The sequence below is a fragment of the Lingula anatina genome, chromosome 2, assembly GCF_051362555.1.
Source record: "Lingula anatina isolate TDL-2025a chromosome 2, LinAna3.0, whole genome shotgun sequence".
Taxonomy (NCBI): domain Eukaryota; kingdom Metazoa; phylum Brachiopoda; class Lingulata; order Lingulida; family Lingulidae; genus Lingula; species Lingula anatina.
The window spans coordinates 42,661,199-42,682,381 of record NC_141768.1 but is presented as its reverse complement, the minus strand read 5'-3'; the positions used below and the strand labels follow the sequence as shown (position 1 = coordinate 42,682,381).

General features: G+C 36.9%; 2 protein-coding genes across 8 annotated transcripts in view; both read right to left on the bottom strand.

Moving 5' to 3' along the window:
• Positions 1 to 93: 93 nt before the first annotated feature.
• Positions 94 to 11,453, bottom strand: LOC106174473 (scavenger receptor cysteine-rich domain-containing protein DMBT1-like). 3 transcript variants are annotated; one of them, XM_087004663.1, is made up of 16 exons: positions 11,346 to 11,453; positions 8,253 to 8,474; positions 7,777 to 7,959; positions 7,180 to 7,308; positions 6,020 to 6,289; positions 5,413 to 5,721; positions 4,716 to 5,030; positions 4,170 to 4,487; positions 3,532 to 3,849; positions 3,106 to 3,204; positions 2,673 to 2,801; positions 2,368 to 2,436; positions 1,804 to 2,188; positions 1,384 to 1,542; positions 828 to 1,120; positions 94 to 575 (listed from the first exon to the last, which is right to left on the bottom strand). In XM_087004663.1, exons 2-16 carry the CDS (start codon positions 8,293 to 8,295, stop codon positions 448 to 450), a joined length of 3,147 nt encoding a protein of 1,048 aa, XP_086860789.1. In that variant the 5' UTR covers positions 8,296 to 8,474; positions 11,346 to 11,453; the 3' UTR covers positions 94 to 447. The 3 variants fall into 3 exon arrangements, with proteins under 3 accessions (XP_086860789.1, XP_086860787.1, XP_086860788.1); XM_087004661.1 differs by lacking the exon at positions 11,346 to 11,453 and adding an exon at positions 10,722 to 10,892; XM_087004662.1 differs by lacking the exon at positions 11,346 to 11,453 and adding an exon at positions 9,596 to 9,756.
• A 3,693-nt stretch (positions 11,454 to 15,146) lies between these two features.
• The window catches only part of LOC106157571 (uncharacterized), a 112,566-nt gene continuing 106,529 nt past the window's right edge, over positions 15,147 to 21,183 (bottom strand). For 2 of the 5 annotated variants that reach the window (XM_087003715.1, XM_087003716.1), the window contains exons 172-176: positions 20,538 to 20,585; positions 19,470 to 19,517; positions 19,109 to 19,156; positions 17,072 to 17,253; positions 15,147 to 16,525 (exon numbers count right to left, since the gene is read on the bottom strand). In XM_087003715.1, the coding sequence (XP_086859841.1) occupies positions 16,450 to 16,525; positions 17,072 to 17,253; positions 19,109 to 19,156; positions 19,470 to 19,517; positions 20,538 to 20,585 (402 nt within the window). In that variant the 3' untranslated portion in view covers positions 15,147 to 16,449. Of the gene's footprint in view, positions 16,526 to 17,071; positions 17,254 to 17,307; positions 18,151 to 19,108; positions 19,157 to 19,469; positions 19,518 to 20,537; positions 20,586 to 21,183 lie in introns of those variants that run through there. The other 3 variants (XM_087003717.1, XM_087003718.1, XM_087003719.1) reach the window with 3 other exon arrangements.

The window sequence follows — 21,183 nt, the reverse complement described above, 5'->3', positions numbered from 1 at the left end:
TAAGTATTTGGTTGGAAACTCCAATTTTTCCTTCCGCCCCCCCCCCCCTCCGTTCCCCTTGCATTGAATTTGCTTTTATTACACAGATAACAATCGTGTTTCTATTTTTTTATGTGGGCTGTTGAGATTTTACAATTATTTACAAGTGTCTTGCAGGTATGACCTACAATGTTATTATTGTATAAAACAATTCTCCATATTGAAGAAAATCCACTTAAACCTACAATTTTACTCCTTTTTCCGTGCAGATTGTGTCTCAGCCGCCGTTTTTAAAACTCAACAACGTTTGAAAGTAACCCGTAAAAAAATAAAGTGATAGAAAATTAAAACTGGGATTGATGTGAAATACTTTACATGTAGACAAGGAATATTTGTGACTTCAGTTGTAGTTTGTAGTTGGTTAATCCAGTCGTGGCTGTTACTATATCAATCCTTCACCAATGGCGTTCAATCCATTGGAGCTACACTGTTAGATTTAAAGAACTTAATTCGAACAACCGCCACCGCTACAAGACAGCCTCCAACCACAGCCAAAGTCCCTCCTACAGCCATAATAGCAACCGAATTAGAATTTCCTGAAAGCAAAAAATATTACCGTGTTGGAAAAATGTCGTGTCAGTTTTTTTATTTGAATTGATTACTTAAGAGGATTTGCTTATATCATTTAAACTCTATTGTTATATCGAACACATATGTTCTAATATTATATTATACAAATACGTACTTTGCGGTTATTAGCAAACTTCATTGTAATATAACTGGTGTAGTAATCTATTAATAATGGAACAAATAAAAATTCTGAATAAGTATTCACGATATAACGTTACCTTCGTGTGAATGTTCCTGGTGTGGCGCAAGAACGAATATTGGCCTTTGCGCCGACAGCATCTGTACTTTCCCGGTGTCGCTGATTTTGTTATCACGTCGCCTACGTCTTCGTGACGTGTCTTCAGTGCATCGGGGAATACAGCGACTCTCACGGTCTTTTAATTCACAGACGCGCACCTCGCAGTGAATGTAAACGAGGGGGTGCTCTGTCATAAACTTCAGCGCCTGAATGGTAAATGTTTGGCCTCCAAGACGCCATGAGAGGAATTTCACGGTAGAGTCGACTGCACACCTTGAAGGGAATTTTTTCAAAGTCAAAAATATAAAATAATTATGTGCGCGCGCGCGTATGCTCGACAGAGAAAGAGAGAGAGAGAGAGGGAAAGGGAAATCTTAAACAATTCCAATAAATTAAAACACGTCATCAATCTATTTTTCCATATATGCCTCAGTCGTAGAACTGTTTTGTTTACCTCGATAGTTGTTTAAATGCCATTTAAACGCCGTCAAAATTATCAAAATTTTTGAAAATTAAGATTTAACTATAAAACCTACCCATTTTCTATAAGCCTATGTCTAACGGTATCTGCCGGATCATTGGATGGAGACGCCCAGCATTTCACTGCCAAAACCGTGAAGGTATCCGATGACAGCACTTTGAGGTCCAGGTAAAGATTTTGCCCTAACTCAACCACGACTACCAGCGGCGAAAACCTATTGTAATAATAAAATATAATTCATTGTCATTAAGCAAAAATTTATTTATTTAAATTGCCATTTTTAAGCTGTTTCCCATAATTTTGGATTTCGCTTACTAATATTTTTATCCGTGTCTAAATGGCATTTAATTTTTCAAATTGCTTTAAAAGGAAAGTGGTTTTGTCGAACAATCTTCACGAAAAAATGATCTGTAATCTGTATTATTTATATAACATTCCTGATAAAATCTTTATCAATTAAAGATATATCACATACACTCTCCCTCTAGACTCTCTCCATCTGGCCCAGGATGCGTTAGCGGAGACGTCCAGACTGAAATCCATGTTTCCAGATTGACGTTGTGTCATCAAAATATCTCCCGTTGGGCTGTAGACAGCAGACGCGATTCCTCGAGAGTTGAATACGCACAGAAACTCGAGCTGAATCCGAGGAAGTCTCGTGATTTCATTGCCATGAGAATTGTTTAAAAAATTAGGACGTTCATTTATTTGGTTGGAATATATTATAAGCTCGCCCCCAGCGTCTGTTTCTCGGGTTGTTCCGCACTTTGTGTATTCTGCTTGAAGAAGATAGTGGCTACCGTTATAAATGGCGGCGCAGGAATCCTCGCCATTCAGCCGTACTTTATATCGATGGAATTCTGGAAAACGTGAATGGGTGATTTTAATGTTCTCATATAGTCTTTCTACTGTGTGGTCTTAACTGATTTCGAAAAGCGACCAAGTTCAGAGGTATTGTGGTGCATTTTGTCAAGGGCAATGATTCGTACATTTAAGTGTGCTATGCGCAATCATATATGTAGGCCCTAGTAAAGAATACCTGAAACCAGATCTTTTCCTATGGCTATCTTCATACTCTTGGCGGAACATAGCACCTTCAGTTTAGTACCTTAAAATAAAAAACAACAAGTTTTTATATACCTTTTGTCAAACATTCCTTTGTTAAAATTTACGCCAATATTGAAAACTATCAAACGAATTAGGGCCCTATAGTCAACATTATTTCAGATGTCATAATCGACAATAAGTCCAACTTTGCATTTCACTATTAGAACCATAAGTTTAACAGTAACAGCCTCTGCAATAATGTTCTTTGCAAAATAATAACCAAAGTATACTGCTTACTTTTACACATCTTTCCATCGTCTGCCAGACCGTCCATATAATCCGGACATGTACACCACGTGCCATTTCTACCATCGTAGTTACAGGTATGGCTGCAGCCGCCATTGTCGAAACCGCAACGATTTATTTCTGCAGTGTTCAAAAATCATGTACGGAACTAATAATTAATGCGACTAATACAGCTAGGATGATACGGATATTGACAATAAGAAAGGTCTTCAGTGGAAAAAATCTTTATTCAAGGGGAAAATTGAGATAATATTGATTGGAATTTTTTCTTGCTCACGGACGTTTTTGAAATAATAGTAAATTAAACTAATATTTATGTTGAAAGTAGTCTTACATTTAACTTTGCAATGTGTTGTTTTCTTTTCAAAAAGGGTTAATTCCGTTGGTGAAAATGTCTATATTACGATGAAACAATTAAATATACCTTTTTCACACCAAAAGTTGACGTTGCGATCACAGTTAATGTCGCCATCAAGAGTTGTGACGCCCGAAACCACGTTATAGGAAGCACTGAGGCATGCCTCTGAAAGGTAAATATCGCGAGGATATTAAAAAAACTTCCACAATATACTTTATTGGACATCGAAACTGGCACAGGGCTTAATGAAAAAACATCCTGAGTTTCAAAGATTACTAGAAACTTACTTCTAACATCAGACATGCTGCTAGTGAGGTCAGTTATCATTGCTCTCTGAATTTCAGGTTTTGTAAAAAATTAACTAATTTAAAGGTATTTATAACTATGACTTTAAAAAATTGGACCTAAAAAGGACCTAAAAAGGCAAAACGATCAGCACATCTGATTTCTATGCGTATCTAAAGGAAACACACATTATTAATATAATCATACCAGAATCCTTATTGTGACAAACGACGCCAGCGTAGTCTCCACTGGGGCAATCATGGACGCTCCAAGGCGCGTGTCTGCACTGTCGCAGTGAATCTTCATATCCCGTACAGCGCACACTGTCCAGCCACACAATTAGCCTGGGGGTGTCGGCGCTGAAGGGGACGGCGGTAGCGATGCCGTGAGAGTAACCCAGTTCTTTGCATGCCACCGTAGCCTCGGTGTCCGTCCAGCCCGTACTGCACACTAAACCCCATACGTTCTGGTAGAAGAGTTCAAGCCGTCCGCTGTTAGTCTCGTTATTTGATAGGCGAAGCAAGACTGGGCGAAAAAAATCGACTAGACTATATCATGTGCTAGAATTGACAGTTAATGTATGTAAATATTATTTTATAATGTGTACAACCGGAGAGTGCGAACGTACAAAATCGAAGAAATTATTTATTAGGTAAAGGCGTGTCTATATCCAGAAACCTAAGAGCATAACTTGCGTAGAGGGGTGCCACTGACATTACAGTATGCCTGTCAAGATTGCAATGACTCGGCAACACCTTTAAGAGACACTATTTCTAATGCAAAATATAAGGAATTAGTTCTAAACAATATCACATCTGAACAGGTAAAAATAAATGAGAACCTACCTGGGTCCGGATCACACTTGACCGAGGCGTCCTTACTGTGATCCAAGTTCTGTCGTGATATCACCCCAGAGGTACACTGGTTTAAGCTGGGCTCCATGCCCGTACACTGGACGTCCCCCAACCACACCATACCGAACCCTGGGCCATACCGCGCAGAGGTGTACGCCCATCCGTTGTGGTACCCTAGCTGGCGGCATACGACCACAGCGTCTTTGTAGTCCCAGTGGTCGTCAGACACAGTCCCCCAGTGGTCATCTTCGAGGACCTCCACGCGCCCATAGTTACTGTTGCCGTCCGCCAGACGGACAGGTGCATCTTCTACAATAGTATACAGTAAAAAGTGTATGTATAAATATAGCTCTACCCTTTAAATTGAATGTTGACAGTAGTATGTGGTATAATTTACTGACTACTGTGTACCTCACATTTTCGGATTTGGACACTTTCTTTCTTTTTTTAAAGTAGAATGAGAAGAGTGCTTTCTCAAGTAATCTATTTTTTTTTTCATTAAAAATATCTTGTTTTTTTCTTTTTTTTAATTGATACCTTCGCAGTAGACAGCCGCGCCCTCTACACCATCACAGTTTCTCACATTTCCCCAGAGCCCAAGCCCACACCCTTTCAGACGCGTCTCGTTCCCGCTGCACTCAACGTGATCGAGACGCAGGGAAACCACTGAAGTCGAACTCTCTGCATCAGCTGTCGACATGTTCAAGGCAAAACCTCGTGTAAATCCCATCTGTCTGCACGCCACGTTGGCCTGGAGATCGGTCCACTGGTCAGCACAAATTCTGCCCCACTGACCGCTGTGAAACACCTCTACTCGGCCATAGTGTTTGTCACCGTCACTGAGGCGCAGGTCTGTAAATACACAGCAACCATTTAGCAACTTTTACTGGAAATATTTGCACCCTCGGTCAGTGGGTTGAGGCAGAATGAAACGTTTTTTTTCTAAACACTAAAATTCCAGTTGGCATATGTCTTCTAGTGTGTGCGAAATAACATTCACGCCCTCACAAACAATAAGCAGTTTTTATTACTTATCGCAAAGATTTCATACTTCTAGCAAGCGTACCTGAAAAAATTGAAAAATGCTACGCTTTTTTTCTTTTTTTTGCTTCTTGGATGTAAAAGAAATTTTCAAGTGACTTGCCAAACCTCTGAAGATGAGAAGAAATGAGGTTGTGGTACATGGGAAAGAAATCCAAGATTTATCACAATTAAATAAAAGAACGCTCTTTACCGGGATAACAGTACACGGCGGCATCCAGATTATGTCCGCAGCCAGTGTTCCCCCAGTTAGCGTGCTGACAGTCTAGCAGGTTCTCCTCACTCCCCTCACACTGCAGCTCTGTCAGCCACACTGGGCCCCGGCCCTCCCCGTACCGGGCGTACCCCTTAACGTTCCGCACTCCAGGAAATCCCAACTGCCTGCAGACGACGCGGCCGTCGTTGATGTCCCAGCCATAGTGGCACACGCTACCCCACTGGCCCTCGTGGAACACCTCGACCCGACCGTAGTGGTGACCCCCACCGGACAGACGCACGAACTCTGAACATAAATAAATTGATTAACAAGTTAGTAAATTAATCAATTAATAATGTTAAATATGATTAATTAATCTATAAATTAATTAAGAATATTGATATAATTTTATATCGATTAAATGTTAAACACATGTCATTTGCAATAAGCATCTCCTTTAAAAAGTCCATATTTATTGGGTTATGGTTTAGTTTCACCTCCTTTGAAGCAATGCAAACAGAACACGCAAAACTGTAAGGTGAGGTCGGTAGTTGGTGATTGATTTACTTTTCTTTCGTAGATATAACCTGTGTCTATGACAGACCTTTTGGGAATTTCAACTTCACTAGCTCGGCATCCAACGACCAATGTAACCTTTCACTCTCTAAGAAACTGTTCAAATGCAACCAAAACCGCCCCGAACTCTCGCGTAATCTTGCCATATTGTAGACATCTACAAAGTGACGGAATGTAGACAGACGTCCTCCTTGTGCCCGGCAGGTGGCAGCAGCGTGCGAGTGATTGCCAGGGGAGGCGTTATATTTGAAACACTTCTGACGTAGTTCCTCATAAAACCATCCCGATGGGCAATATTCTGAAACATAAACATGCACCAAGCTTGTATAATACAATTATCCAACATATCCTATTTCTGACAACATTTAGCCTATGCAGACATTGTGTAGTCTGGCCTGTATCGGCAACAAGCATATAGAACCAATGGCCAGAACTTTTCTGACAGGGAGGATATTTTTTCGTTATTGTCCATGCAGCAATGCTTTCAGTGTATTGCGCATATTATTTTTTTTTTTCAGTAAATTTGATAGAAAAAAAAACAACAAAAAAACAAAAAAAAAACAAACAAACAAAAAAAAAACGATGATGACAAGTATACTACCATGGTCCATAGTTTACATTGTACAATATCGCAAATTGTTGATTTATAGTAGCTTATTCAGGATTTAATGTGACAAAAAAAGAAACAACAATGACATCTAAGCATTCCACGGAAACACAACTGGCTTCTGGCTTCTTTAGAGTCAACGTCAACTTAAGTCTAAATGTAAATGGCCCCAAGTTCCGTACTAGTGCCTTCAATGGCTCCTTTACAATGACTTCGATATACAAATGTCAGGATAAATTGAAGAAAAAAAGCGGACCTGCCAGTTGAACGAACATTTTTTACTACGATTCTGCATGATTGCCTGCGGCATTTTCTGGTCTACTTAGTATAGAAAAAAGAGATGTTGGATTGGGCAACAGTTAAATCCCTAATGTTAACAAGACTTGAAATACGGGAGGCTTTAAGTTCCAAAATAAAACGCAGAGAGCACCATTTTTCTGCTTGAGAGAGTAACATTTGATCTAATAACTTTGCAATTTAACATCTCTAAGTTATTTTTTCAAGTCTGTGTTAAAATGATTTTACACCTAATGCACAGGTTTCCTTACTGGTTCGAACTTATCGGAAAGCCCCCCCCTCACCTTTCCTGCAGGAGCGTTTCCCATCTCCCATTCTCTTGTCGTGGCATCGGCACACGTAACCCCCAAATGTATTGACGCACGTAGATGCTCCATGGCACGCGTGAATACCTCGGCCGCATTCATCCAAATCTACAGAAAACAATAAGATATTAAGTTCCTGGTAATTGAATGTAAAGAGCAGCGTTAAATGTTCCTGTTAGTATCGTATGTCGCTTAAGATTGTATTCGAATTAAGACAATAGATGGGTATTCTCGCGTAAGTTTCAGGTTTCTATAGAACAAATAACCATTAAAAAGCATTAAAATAACCTTTTCAAGTTGGAATGGTGTACAATTGTTTTAATGGGAATAATTTTCACCAACTAACAATCGATTTAGATTTCTAAAAGCCTTGAACTTTGAAACCAGATGTTTAAAAAGAACAACAATAATAACTCCCTTTAAAATACAAATAATAGCGACAATATTTCTTTTTAAAACGAATGTAGATAAAGCGAGCGGGACATTTAATTATGAATAGTTGTTAAGCCAGCTGCTTAAATGGCATAACATAGAGTAAAGAAGATAAAAATATATATATGGTACTCTTAAAATTACCTTGGCACTTCCCGTCCTTTCTAAGAAATCCTTTCAAAGGACAGCGACAGTAATATCCCTGATCATCCTCTCGTGGAAAGCACACGGTGCTCAGGTTAACACTTACAAGGGGTTCTCCGGTGAGAAACTTGGCTTCGTCTTCAATGAGACACTCCTCTTTACAATTAAATGTTTCCGCAAATTCTGAAATCAAACATAAAGTTTTATATATAATTATTGCCATCTACGTTTTAAATTCAGCAGCCTTAAAAGCCCATTTTCTTTCTTGATTAATACCGACTTAAAGTAAAGTAGAAAAGTATACAATCAGTTCAACAGAAATATGTAGGTACAGTAATACATTGTCACCACAGCAAAAAAAACTACATGTAGAACTGGTCTTGACTTCCATGATTTTATATGGTGCCACGAGTTTAATTAGCTGTAACCGTTCTCCCTGGCCCCCTGGTACCGGTACATAACTGCTTGATGCTCACCAAAACAGGTTACGGCAGCAACACACAGCAGTAAAAACTTCATATTCTTTGTAAAAAACAGTAGTTCCACTTCACACTCATCGTTCCAATTTGTTTCTGACAGGAACTAATTGCGTAAGGCTCAGTTTGTATTGTGTCCCTTGCCCTTTTGCGTCTTTTTGGTTTGGGGAGTTCTGGCATCAATTATCGCCGCTTCGGAGGAGAACAGCAGCGTTCAATGAACTGAAATGTGTAAACAACAAATGCTCAGCCGTCTTTCATTCTTGCCACACTTCACACACGTGCCACTTGTGGACTATGACTCAGAACTAAAATAAAAGTGGGTAGATAATCTCGCGGAATGCCTACTGTATACACATCCCCACCGACCACATCTCAGAACGCTACCGAAGAGCAGGGCGACTTAATAGAGAAGAAAAATAGAGTTTAAATGGAATTAAGTGTATCTGGATTTTTCCCACAATCTAGTGTTTTGTTACAGAACAGAAAGGCAGACAGATAACAGAACAATTCGAATACGATCAGATGCCTTGTCACAAAATACAAATATAGTTTAAAACACTGTAAATATGATCGGAATATTTTCCCACAATGTAGAGTATAGTTTTAGGAAAAGACAGATAGCAATACGATAGCAAAACAATGGCTTATTTCCACAAAACCAGCACGCTCGTTCTGCAAGTCGGACAAGTGTAAATCAGATAAAACGTCACCGTGGTGTCACCGTTATGAGCTCGTCCCATCACATCCGATAATCTCATTTACGCAGCATTCATTCCAAGAACAACGCACAAGTTACTGATTTGTATCCTTCAATCTGCAGCCTCCGCCCACATTTCAATTCTCTGTACGGCACACAATTATCAAAGTCCAATTGTTCTTTTCTATATCGGTAAAGAATCGGCATAAAATAACGATACATCATTTTGCGCAGCACCACTTGAAATAAATTTTATACGCAAAAGAGATTGACGCGTCTTTTCTTAGACAAGCGCTACCATTTAGTCAATTCCTTGGTCTCAGAGCTTTGGTTTCAGGCCTTCTCAGCTTAATACTTTCCAGGAAAGTAAATTAAAATTGCTCCCCTTTCTAAGCATCTGACACCCATTTTATAACCTTTCTCAAGCACTTGCTAAAACCTAAAAACGCCACTACTCAAGAAATAAGTAAATACGTGTATATTTAGCATCATGGCTTGACTTCACGGCAAACGCTCAAACTCAGAGTATATCTCATATGCCACATGAACCAAAAACTAAATTCTCAACACACCAGAAATTGTTTCACACTTTTGGTGCAACTCGATTAACTATTTTAAAACAGCAGTTTTGAATAATATGTACCTTCTGTTAAATTGCGCCAGGCCATCTTTACACAATTACCCTGAGTTTCTGATTCCCGCAGACGATCTTGTCAACAGAAAGGGAACTTTTCTTCGTCAGGCTGGCAATAATGGAGTCTTTTTAGGGTAGGAAGCTTGGCTACACTGAATTACCACCCAACTAAGGGAGCGTTCAGATGAACCCATCGTACTAGCTGGATCGATCCAACTCGACAGGAGTTTCTCCCAAATTGCAATCAATGATATCGGCTTAAAGGCTGCTAAGGAGAGCGCACACGAAAGTAAATTACACTCTAGCTACTCTATGATGAGTGCCAGACAATAAAGCTGATTACACTGAATGCAACTTAGGGTGCCTTCCCAGATATTTAGATCAATCCAGAGATTAAGATTTAGATCGACCTAACTCCCTGGGGGGCTCACGCTAAATTGCAGTCAGCCGAGCGCGCACCATAGTTAATTACCCCCTTACAGCTTTTAGTAGGCGGGACAGACGCTTAAGCCGGCTAAGCTGACAGTAATCTACAGAGGGATAGATCGATCTAAAATCTATGGGAATCCCCTGCAAAGTTGGATCGAACCAGCTGATACGATGTTTGAATCTGAACGCTGTCTAATATGCAGGGGTAATAGCTTTCTTAACTACGTTCCTCACTGAATGACCTCATACCAGCGTACTGACCACTGCACAGTGAGGACCTGTAAGTTTATTTTAATACCCTTTGGCTTCCTGTATTCTATAGCCAGACGCCTCGTAAGTATATAGATGGAATGCTTGTTCTCTCACATGCGTGCCTGATTCATAAAACGCTGGTGGTCAAGACCCGTTAGTCGACTGGTTGGTTAAATTTGACGAAAAAAACGTTCGTGTTCACGAAAAAACTGACAACAAATTTGCCCATTACAAAGGTACCCTATAAAGGATTTTCGCGCCAAATCTTCAATTGTTGCAAATTTTGCTATCGTATGACACATCTGGCTATGGCAAAGGCATCAAAAAAGTTTTACTGTGCAGCACTGATCGTGAACAGTTATACCCAATCATTTCACAAAAAGATAAGAAGTTTTAACTTTAATAAAAAAATTTAAAAAAATTTTAAAAATTCGTAACTTAAAAAAAGCCCTACCTTCATATGATACAAGAATAAGCGTCCTTAATCTTTACATTTAGACAGGTAGGCATGGTTAATGCCAATACTGGTAGCTTAGCGTCTGTGCGAGTTCTACAATATGGGCTCAGTTGAGGCTTCTAGCCGGTATCCACTTCCTTGGTTGTACTCTCACCTAATTTGTTTCCGTAACTTCGTTAAGTTCTGGTCCGTCTCGTTGTAGGCAGCGATTTTTGGTCTTCGGACTCAATTTCTAGGTTAAAAACCGAGTTAGTGCTCTTTAAGATTCTTCTGGAATCACAAGTACGCTAAAGCTTTTACTACCCTCCACCAGGGCCGCTAATTAATTATTTGCATTTTTGATCAGCAGAGGAGCGTGCCATGAATTAGCCAGAATCATATCTGTAAATATCTACTGAAAATCAATCTGTGACCCCTGGAAGCAGGCAAGGGAAGAACACATGCGTTGTACGCTCCCTTTATATTGCGTTTTGTGCATGTGCAGAAAAAACGCGTCATTTCTACGAATGCAGTGTAATAGCAGTTCAACTACTCAACAAATTTGTTCGATACTACCAGTCAACATTTATTTACACAGTCAATGAACTACTGTACCATTTTTTTCGGTGCTTTTAGACCTACATGTGTAAATTGCGTCATTGTTACAGGTGGCTTCTTTTTTTCTCCATCATTGCCTGATCTTGGTTTTATCTTCTCTTAAGAAGACGCTCACTTGACTCACACAATAAGTTCACATATATTCCGTTCAGAAGCCTCGATCTAAACTAAAGCAAATGTTTATATAATAATGGATCCCCATCCAGGGAAGGCGATTTGGGATTTGCTGAAATCGTAATGCTATACTAAGTCACGTTTCTTTTTCAGACCTTTTTCGTGATGTAAGGTGACCAGGCTTCTCCTTCGCCCCCCCCCCCCCCCCACCGCCCCTCGAGACGGATTTCACATGACGGATATGAAGTGAATTTTCCTACGATATCAAGTTGAATTTTATAGAATGTGACACAAACATGAAAAAAAGGAAAGAATGTAATTTATAAGAGAAAATGGTTGGACTTCCATCACAACCATTTGGACTAACACACACACACACACATCATCTATCCGTTTTTTTTTTCAATATTCTCAGGTGGTTTACTAAAGTACAAATGTCACGTAATAAATGTATATTATAAATGTTTCAAATTTGCTTGAACATCAACCTTCTCGAAGAAGTTGCTTGATTGTCTGGCCTGTCAGATGCGGAAGAATTAAAGTTGTCGGACTCGGGTCATTAGGATAGCGTTAATTTCGAACACTGTAGGTAAGTTATAGTCAAACAAAGCAAATAATATGTAAGGCTAAAATATTTGGTGACAGAATTTTACCAATGTCGCTTAAAAGTGTAAATAAGGGGCTTGGTTTTTATCCGAGAAAAAAATAAGTCATAAGATACATCTTTTTATTATTTACAATGACAAGAGTATTAACAATATTTACAATACACAGCCATGATAACTTTGCTCAAGAGCTGAACAAATCTGCCCGTTTTTTCCTTTCTTGATATAAGGAGCAATGTTCATATTATTAATATATACAATTATATACATATTAACATAATATAAACATATTAACAACCGCCAGCACTGCTGAACAAGAGAGCTTCTTCAGTTTGACAATGCCGCTCTAAATAGTTGATAATCCACGTGACTTGCTGAAGTCCTTGTGCAGCTGCGTAGGTAACTTCTTCACAAGCCACGGACACAAATATATATTGCACTTCCCCGGTATCAACACAGATATTGCACGACGCGGAACTGTTGTATCAGTCATCTCCTTTGAGATGGTCAAGATCTTGAAAGACCAGTAGCTCATATTGCACTTTCCCCGGTGATCACGACAGGAGATGGTCTTAGCTAGTGTTTATGATTTGGAGAAGCACTGTAAATAAATAAATAAATAAATAAATAAATAAATAAATAAATAAATAAATAACAATTTGACATATTAATGAAGATTGGCAACATTTTCATGTATATCGGAATAACAAAGTTAATAAGATTTTTTTTTCTTATACTATAAAATAAAATAGTTCATGTTTCAATACTTAATATTCTTACCTGCTTTAAACATCTTGGCAATGCTTTCACAATCCTTCTCTTGATTCTTTTCAAAAAGGATTTTCTTTTCTTGCTGATGATGATGCTCTCAAAGTTGTCTTTGCGAGCGTAATCATCTAAAGGGAAAAAAAATTCAAATTAATTATCTCTCCATGCTAATAAACAATGGGATTTAGATATATCAATATTACTAATACTAAAATTAATATAATTACTATAATTAATATTACTAACATGACATTAAATTTAGAGCACATCTTTTGGCATTGAAAATCGGATAAGTGGATTAAAAGAGGAATGAGAAAAAAAGTCTGAAAATGTGTCGAATTTTTTACCCTACCTGGCCATATAAGCGGGTCCTCCTCAATCGTGGGAAGTTTGTTGAGGAAGAGAACCTTGGTGGCGACCTCAGGGCCGGGCAGATCCTCCAAGCGCCACCCCACGGGCCTGCCAATCATAGGGACCCAAAACATCCCGGCACATGCCGTTCCAGATGTTACGTCAATCACGCGGGCGAAGGCGTGTTTTGGACGGTCTAGTGGACACGCCCACTGAGGGCACGCCCTCACTGGCTCTATGCCGTGATTACACCCTAGAAGACAAGATGTAGAAGGTGCTTTATTCAGAATAATTCAAGACCGTTTAATCAATATGTATGTCATCTTGATTTCCAAAAGTTGCAAAGATAAAAACCAATATATTTGAAATAGTTTCTGAAAATCATTCCTTGGCAAAACTTAGTAGGCCTACATGTAAATTATCAACATATCTGATAAGGAACGTTTATAAGAAGCGTTATAAATAAATAATACAACAATATGCGCACATGAAATAATAAAAGGACTTGCTGTAGTGGTGTAGTGTGTACAATGCACGTCGACAAATTGTTACTTACCACCACTTTCTACTTCTACAGATTTTCCACATTCACCGAACATATAGAGAGAGTACAATCGTTCAATATATCAACGTAGAATTCTGAAAAGATGAATAAACCTTCGTTACTGAAAAATGTTGTAAAAGAATTAGGCCCTATTGGTCAACGTAGCTGACGGACGTACATTTGTAAGAATTAAGAAAATTTCCTTTATAATCTTCCTGTGAATAAAGACAAACCAAACACGGCAAATCACGTTTGATAAAGAAGAAATAAATGACAAACGATAGTTCTTAAACGCCCTGTGGTCTTTTTGAATTTAAGAGTAAAAAAATGATTGCTACTCACCAATTCGCGAAATGCGCAATTCTGAGTTGAGCGGGTTGCTACGCTCCCATTCTGTTCATTGATTGGTTCATATCACAATGCGGTTTACGTCACAGTACACCGACGTCATAAAGTGACAGTCGACGTCATAGCACTCTGGGCCCAGTTTCACCAACACTGGATAGCGCTATAGTCATTGGATGAAAGCGTTATCCTCTAGACAGTTATCATAATAATATCAGCCACTGGAAAGCAACATCAGAAACAAAAATGTTTGTCAAGTATTAAGGGAACGTCACTTTACCCACAGGAGAACTGTCCAGAGGACAACAATTTCGCCCAATGGATGGTGTTGTCCGTAGGATTGCGCTATGTGTTAGTATATATAATATATATAATATATATATGATATATTTATATTTTAATCCTCTCAATGAAAAACAATCATTTCTGCAAGGAGTTGTTTCATATAAATCTTTTGTCCTTGGACTAATTAGCCTTAACTGCTACAATTGGAGAATTCTAAGAAATATTTGAAAAATGCACTGTGCTCGTTTAAGATTCCTAGCAGTTTTCGCTCATTCAGATTTTCTTGTATTTCGCGTTATTTTTGTTCAAAGCAGAGGTCAGCGCAGATTGTGTTAGGTGTGATCCTGTGTGGTATCATGGACTCAGGTGTGGCACATCTAACACAATGCAGCGATCCTACGTTGTCAGTAATTCCATAAGGCCAAAATGAATCCATACATCTCTTTGGTCAAAATGCAAACATTTCTGTTCAGTTGTTTTAGAGCTAGTGTTTATTTTAGATTTTCTAATTAATTCGTATCCAGAGGTGAAAAATAACGTGTATATCAAATATGTCACCACATCACTGCGCTTTTGTATTTTTTTACTGCTTTGATACAAGAGTTAAGTAGCGTATGCTGACAATAATAGCTCATTTTGTTTTTAAGTGCAGCATCACTTACAGCAGTAAATAAAATTTAGCTAGTCAACCTTACTATGCAATTTTCAATTAGCTTTACTTTCTTTTTAGTTAAGTTAATTGGCATTCAAGTTCTTAAACTTATATATTGTCTCTCATAGTATAGGAAACATCTTTTAATAAAACAAGGTATATTTCACTGCTAAATTTTATTATAACTTTCATTTGAATTTTACAAAAAATTTTTGAGGTGTCCAAGATATCCTTGGCAATATTGAAAAGCAGATGTGACATCAGAGGAATGTGTGAATTAAAAAAAAAAACACCTAAAATATGTTAGCAGTACTTGAATACAGGTAATAAATAACATTTAAATATTTAAGTATCACTTTATAAAGCTATGCTACACCAAGCTCATAACTTGACTGTTAAACCAATTCACAACCAACTGAAATGGTGGAAAAGCAAAATTAATTGCAGTTGGTCCCATACAAACATGCCACAAGAGTGCACTTCATTTTCATTTGCATAGATTCATAGTGATATATTTCTCTTCCCCTCTCTCTCATTTACATGTGCATTATATTACACAGTGCATTTCTAGAATTGAGGTTTTTAAATTTGAAACACTTTCATTATATCCTTCTCCTAAAGCTAGGACTTCCATCTATACTAACACTTTTTTGTGTCCTACTATTCTTTCTTCCACACTAAATACAGTTTTCATAGAAAATTTACAAAATGATATGTAAAGCTTCATAAGCCTTTTGGTAGTTGGTTATAACAATGTATAATCCAAATAATAAATGGTATATAAAGTGTATATTATGCTTTAGAGATATTCATACATTTATAGAGATGTATGTATAATATGGTAGATATGTTATAAATAACCACTTTGCACAATACAAATATTACAGTTCGTTGCAAAAACCACTGCTCAACAATGGTTACAGAGACATTAAAGACACAATGAAAACTTGAGTAGACTATGGCAGCACATTTATATTAAGTAGATCAAAGTGGCACATGTTTAATTCAGAAAATGACACAAATAGCTATATAATCTTGGACCCCTCAAATTTATAGGCCAAACATTGAAAAAAGTCTAAATTTAAATTAACAGGTAATAAATATAAAGCACAATGATAATAATATAAATCTAAGCAAGCTAGATATTTTAACTAAAATTAATCCGTACATTATACAACATAATTTAAAAGTTAGAAAAGATTGGGAGGAAAGACTTATCTCTTTTTTTAAGAAGAATTATGGCACAAAAATACAGTAATTTATATTAAGTATACATCAAATGGATTTCTCCAATGTTTTTCACTTTTTTTAATGGCACTATCTTAATCTCTTGCAGCATGTGTAAAAATTACTGCTTGGTATTCTGAAGTTCTTTGTCATTATTGTCACAGTTGATTCTCAGTTGATATCAACATTGCAGCTTTCAAAATTATCACATATTTTCAGTTTCTTGCAGCTGCATTTTTAAAGTTCTGTCCGACTTTCTTGATAAGATGTTACATAACGCTCTTCACGGGTTTCTGTGGTATGGGCTTGGTTTCTTAAAGAAAAAGATGTCAAAATTTAAATTGATTATAGTCAATTGTGCATTATTTATATTATTCCTGTGACAATATAAAAAAGAGTAAAGATCACATAAACATAAACATGTAAATATTTCAATCACCAAAAGGTAATAGCTCAACTTACAGAGCATCTGGAACCATGTACAAGATTTTTATTATATATTTTTCTTTCAATGTGTCTTGGTGATAGTGTTTCTGACATGGATATCTGTCTTTGTATATTATTGGTATATTGGACAGTATGTAAGTTGTGACAGAGGGTAAATATTAACAGTGTGTTAGTTGTGACAGTGGGTATATTGTGACAGTGTGTTAGTTGTGACAGAGGGTAAATAGTGACAGTGTGTTAGTTGTGACAGTGGGTACATTGTGACAGTATGTTAGTTGTGACAGCAGAAGTTTAAACAATGTGTTTGTTTGCCTGATGTGTAAGTTGCAGCAGTGTGCTATCTATGATATTGATAAGTGTGCATATTGCAATAATGCAAACATATTTGATATGTCATGACTGCGAACCTTACCCTTCATAGATAGGATTAATAGCAGCAGCCACTCCACCATCTGCAGTGTGCGTAACCTGCATGGCTTCCGTGTGTGCTCCTCCAGTAGCATAGGCCTGTGCGAGGTCATCTGCTTGGAAGGTGAGGTTGACCTCTCCGAGACCTTGATCAGCTTCATCCGTAGGCACAAACATGGTGAGACTCTGGAAAAATTAACAACGGAAACCCCATGAAATTTTAACTTAGAATCCATACAGTAACTTCATTTTTGTTTACACACCCTCTGGGATTAATGGTCATACAATGGGAGAGGAAATTCAAAATGTTTTATTAAAATCTATCTTGTTACTGTGGTAGCCAAATGTTGCAAAAAAAGAAAAGAATCCATAAGTTTATTTTGATTTATTACTTATTATATGACATGTATATGTCAAACTAGACATTTATTTCAAAATTTTAGAACATTTGCAAGGTCTAGCATAGACATGGACACAGTAATACAAATAAAGTCACTTGCTGGCTGAAGAGAATAATTTTAAAGTCACACCATACACATGCTTGCAGAGAAACAATTTTACATAAAACAAATGGAATGTATAAACGAGGAATCTTTTCGGACCTATATCTATATATCTTACAACAGAAAATGTCATGCTACACTGAACATTCAACATAATAGATCATACAGAATCTGAAAAATTAAATGAAAGGTGACACAGATAATATACTGATAAATAAATTCTAAAATAAACCGTGACACAAGCACTGAAATAGTTTAAAAATGTGTTTCAAGAATGTAGTGTTGTCCATGCTCTTATGTATAAGATTGTTCACATAAATGTCAAGTATGGTATGATAGAGAAAGACTTTTATCAGTGTGAAAAAGTGAACCAGCACATTAAAACTGGTATTACTAGCTAGATCACATAAAAATGTGTTTCACTTATCGCACAATCACATGCTACAAAAAGCTGAAAAAACAGAACAGCAATGGAGTGTGCTGGTTGTGACAACATCACACCTAACACAATTTCATGGCATACTTTAGTTTCTTCTTCATCATCTCCAGGAGAGACAATAGCAAACACCATGGTCACACTCTGCAGTAAAAGAAATCATAATGGTATAGGGTTTTTTACTGTATATCAATCTAAAGGCTGCATCTGGAAAGCCACATGCACTCATGGTATCTCTATACCATAACGAGTGATAGTCCTGCATGTTAAATATCTGCTACTGACATCTGAAAGTTCTAATTATCACTAAAGAGACATATGAGTGTGCCCCATTTCCAGAAAAAGAAAGTTAATATCTTCCTCAACCCATATAGTTACTATATTAATTTATTTAAGACAGGTTTTCAGACTTGTCACATATTTCATTGGCAACCACAGTAAAACCAGGAATGTATTAAGCATATCAGAGAAAATACTCATATTTCATGATAGCTAAGCACTTGCACTGACTGAAGTCATAAAATTTTTATGTCTACATAATAAGGGGGGTCTATATCATGCACAATCAGTAAATACAACTAAGGGAAATTATTAAGTTAATTACACACATGCACTTGTAAACTCTAGTACTAATCACTCCTAATTACTCATATCAAAAGATATTTGTTTGACCATGCATCACTGGGAATTACCACTTCCCTCTCGGTTTTAGTTTTCTGAGGTTTGTGGTCTCTCATGCAATCTTGATAAAATAAGGTAAACTGGCAAACGGTCAATAGGTGAATTTCAGCTGTAAAATATACTGTGAGGAAAAATGACAAATCTCATGCTAAGTGGTACAATCTCATAAAATAGATTTTTTCAGATAACAAGAATTGAAAATAAATCCTTACATAGATTATTGATCATTAATTCTTTTTTAGCGATGAGAATTTTTCTATTAGTAATAAAACATATTTCTGTTCAGAATCCTCGGACAATTCTATGACAATCAGCATGCACCATATTGTTTATGTAAAAGAAATACCAGAATAAATGTTTGTATGCATATATATAAATATATTATATGGGTTAAAAGTTCTTTCTAGAAAAAAAATCCTACTTTTGTTTCATCTTCTTGTATATGATCCCCTACATTCATGGTCACACTCTGAAACATGGCAAAATTTTCTACTCAGCTCTTTTTTCTTGAAATTAATCAAAGTGTGATGACTGAAAGTATTTAGTTTCTCTTTTGTATATATATTCTTGAGCTATGATCAAATTATTTCAAATGTTCAAGATATATTAAAACAACACTGGACAAAAAATAAATCCTTTTTTCTCCTTCATACAAAACTATCTTCCAAACAAAAATATGTGAGAAAATCCCAGCTAATATTAGACGACGAAACTTTCTTTTTCAAAACAAAAGTATACATATATTATGATCAAAGGTGTTAGTTTCATTTAAGCTTGATTACTTTGGTCTCATCCTCAACATCAGAGTCGTGGAAATTCACAGCAGCACCCTGAAATTATGTCATTCTAAATAATCTACATGTAACTGGCACAAGTTGTATAAAAATAACTCTCTCTAATATAAAATAAAAATATTTTTCAAAGTATTCCAGTATAAAAAATCTCACAATTTCATACACAAAATTTCATGTTAAGTTAGTACAGATTTTTTAAAAAATACAACACGTAAAGAAAATTTTATGTTATCAATCACACTATAAAATCACACTATACAAAATAAAACATTTAACAGTAAGATTCCTTTTTCCCCTAACATGAGCCATAGCAATGGGGTAGCTTGGAAGTGACAGGGTATATAACAGGGCAATTTTTTTTAATGGTGTGCTTTTAAGAAAATGTTGCGACTCGAAAAATGATGACTCAGAAATAAGTGGTACATGCATGCATGTGCCTGTACATACCATCAATGATAACGTGTGTTTGCAGTGGGTGCACCATGAACATGTGCATCCTATAATATGACTAACATGGTTGAAGAGGCTCTCTGGAGAGGTCTGCTGGGGACAGGGGGGTCTGGAGAGTGTGTGTGGGGAGAAGGGGGGGGGGGGGTGAAAGGTAGAGTCCAAAGCTCTGGGAGAGAGGGTAGGAAGCAAATTATTAAGCAAGGTGAGTCTTCGTGAGGTGAAAAAGGGCAGGTTGAAATAGCCGAAAGCAGGTATCAGCTGGTCAGACATTCAAAATCTTGTTTACAATGCCCAATCAACAACCAAGGGATGTTTGGTTCAGAACGAAAATGTATTTGTCTTGATAGGGCGAAATGATGTGAAGAAAGCCTGGTAAATATAGAAAATGCCACTTGATCTTGAAGTTTTTCTCAAAAGAAAAAAAAAATGCTGCAGGAACCAGGGCATTTTTCAGCATATTTAATAAACAGCAACCTAGCAGCAATCAATCCAACTGCACAGCATGGTGTCCATACAACTTGTGGGGCCAGGACCATACCATAGAGCTTTGTGAGGAAATAATATACTGGGATAAAATATGGGTGTTAATATTAAAAAGAAACCTACTTGTACTTCATCTCCATCATCCGCATTCACTACATACATCCCTAGACTCTAAATAAACAAATACTGACTGTCACCATTCATTTATCATTATCATACAGAAGTGAGAGAAGATTATATCAATAAGCTTTTTAAAAAGTGCTTGTCAAAATGTGGATTGCTTGACATCTTAATATGTCTTTAAGTCTGAAAGAAATATAATATAATTACTGAGTTGAGAATGGTTGTCTTTAGCTTTTGTTTTAAAATTCTTTTTGCATTATCTATAGATTTTATCTTCAGACAAATGGTTTCTGGGGTCAACTAATCCAAGTGGCAATGCAGTTAGCTGAAAAGTGCAGACTTACATGTACTAGTATATACCATTAAACTTTGATAGAGTACAATCAACACCTTGACCACAAAGGTTTCCAAAAAATATATAATAATAAATTACATAATGAAAAACACTAATAATAACATAACACAAACATGTTAAATAAGTCAAAATAGGCTCTACAAGGACATCTTTTTCGAGTTTGGTACCTCTGAAAATATCACACATAAAATCACATAATGAGAGCGTAAATGTTTTGATTCATCCAGTAAGTGATATCACAAGACGAAAAGGTAAATAGAATACTGAACTTTCTAGGTAATGCATAATCCA

Coding starts and splice junctions, on each gene's coding strand:
- LOC106174473 (XM_087004663.1), bottom strand. CDS start 8,295: ATGAAGTTTTTACTGCTGTGTGTTGCTGCCGTAACCTGTTTTG. Junction 2,802..3,105: donor CAACTTTTGGTGTGAAAAAG/GTATATTTAATT, acceptor TGAACACTGCAG/AAATAAATCGTTGCGGTTTC. Junction 576..827: donor CCAGGAACATTCACACGAAG/GTAACGTTATAT, acceptor TTTTGCTTTCAG/GAAATTCTAATTCGGTTGCT.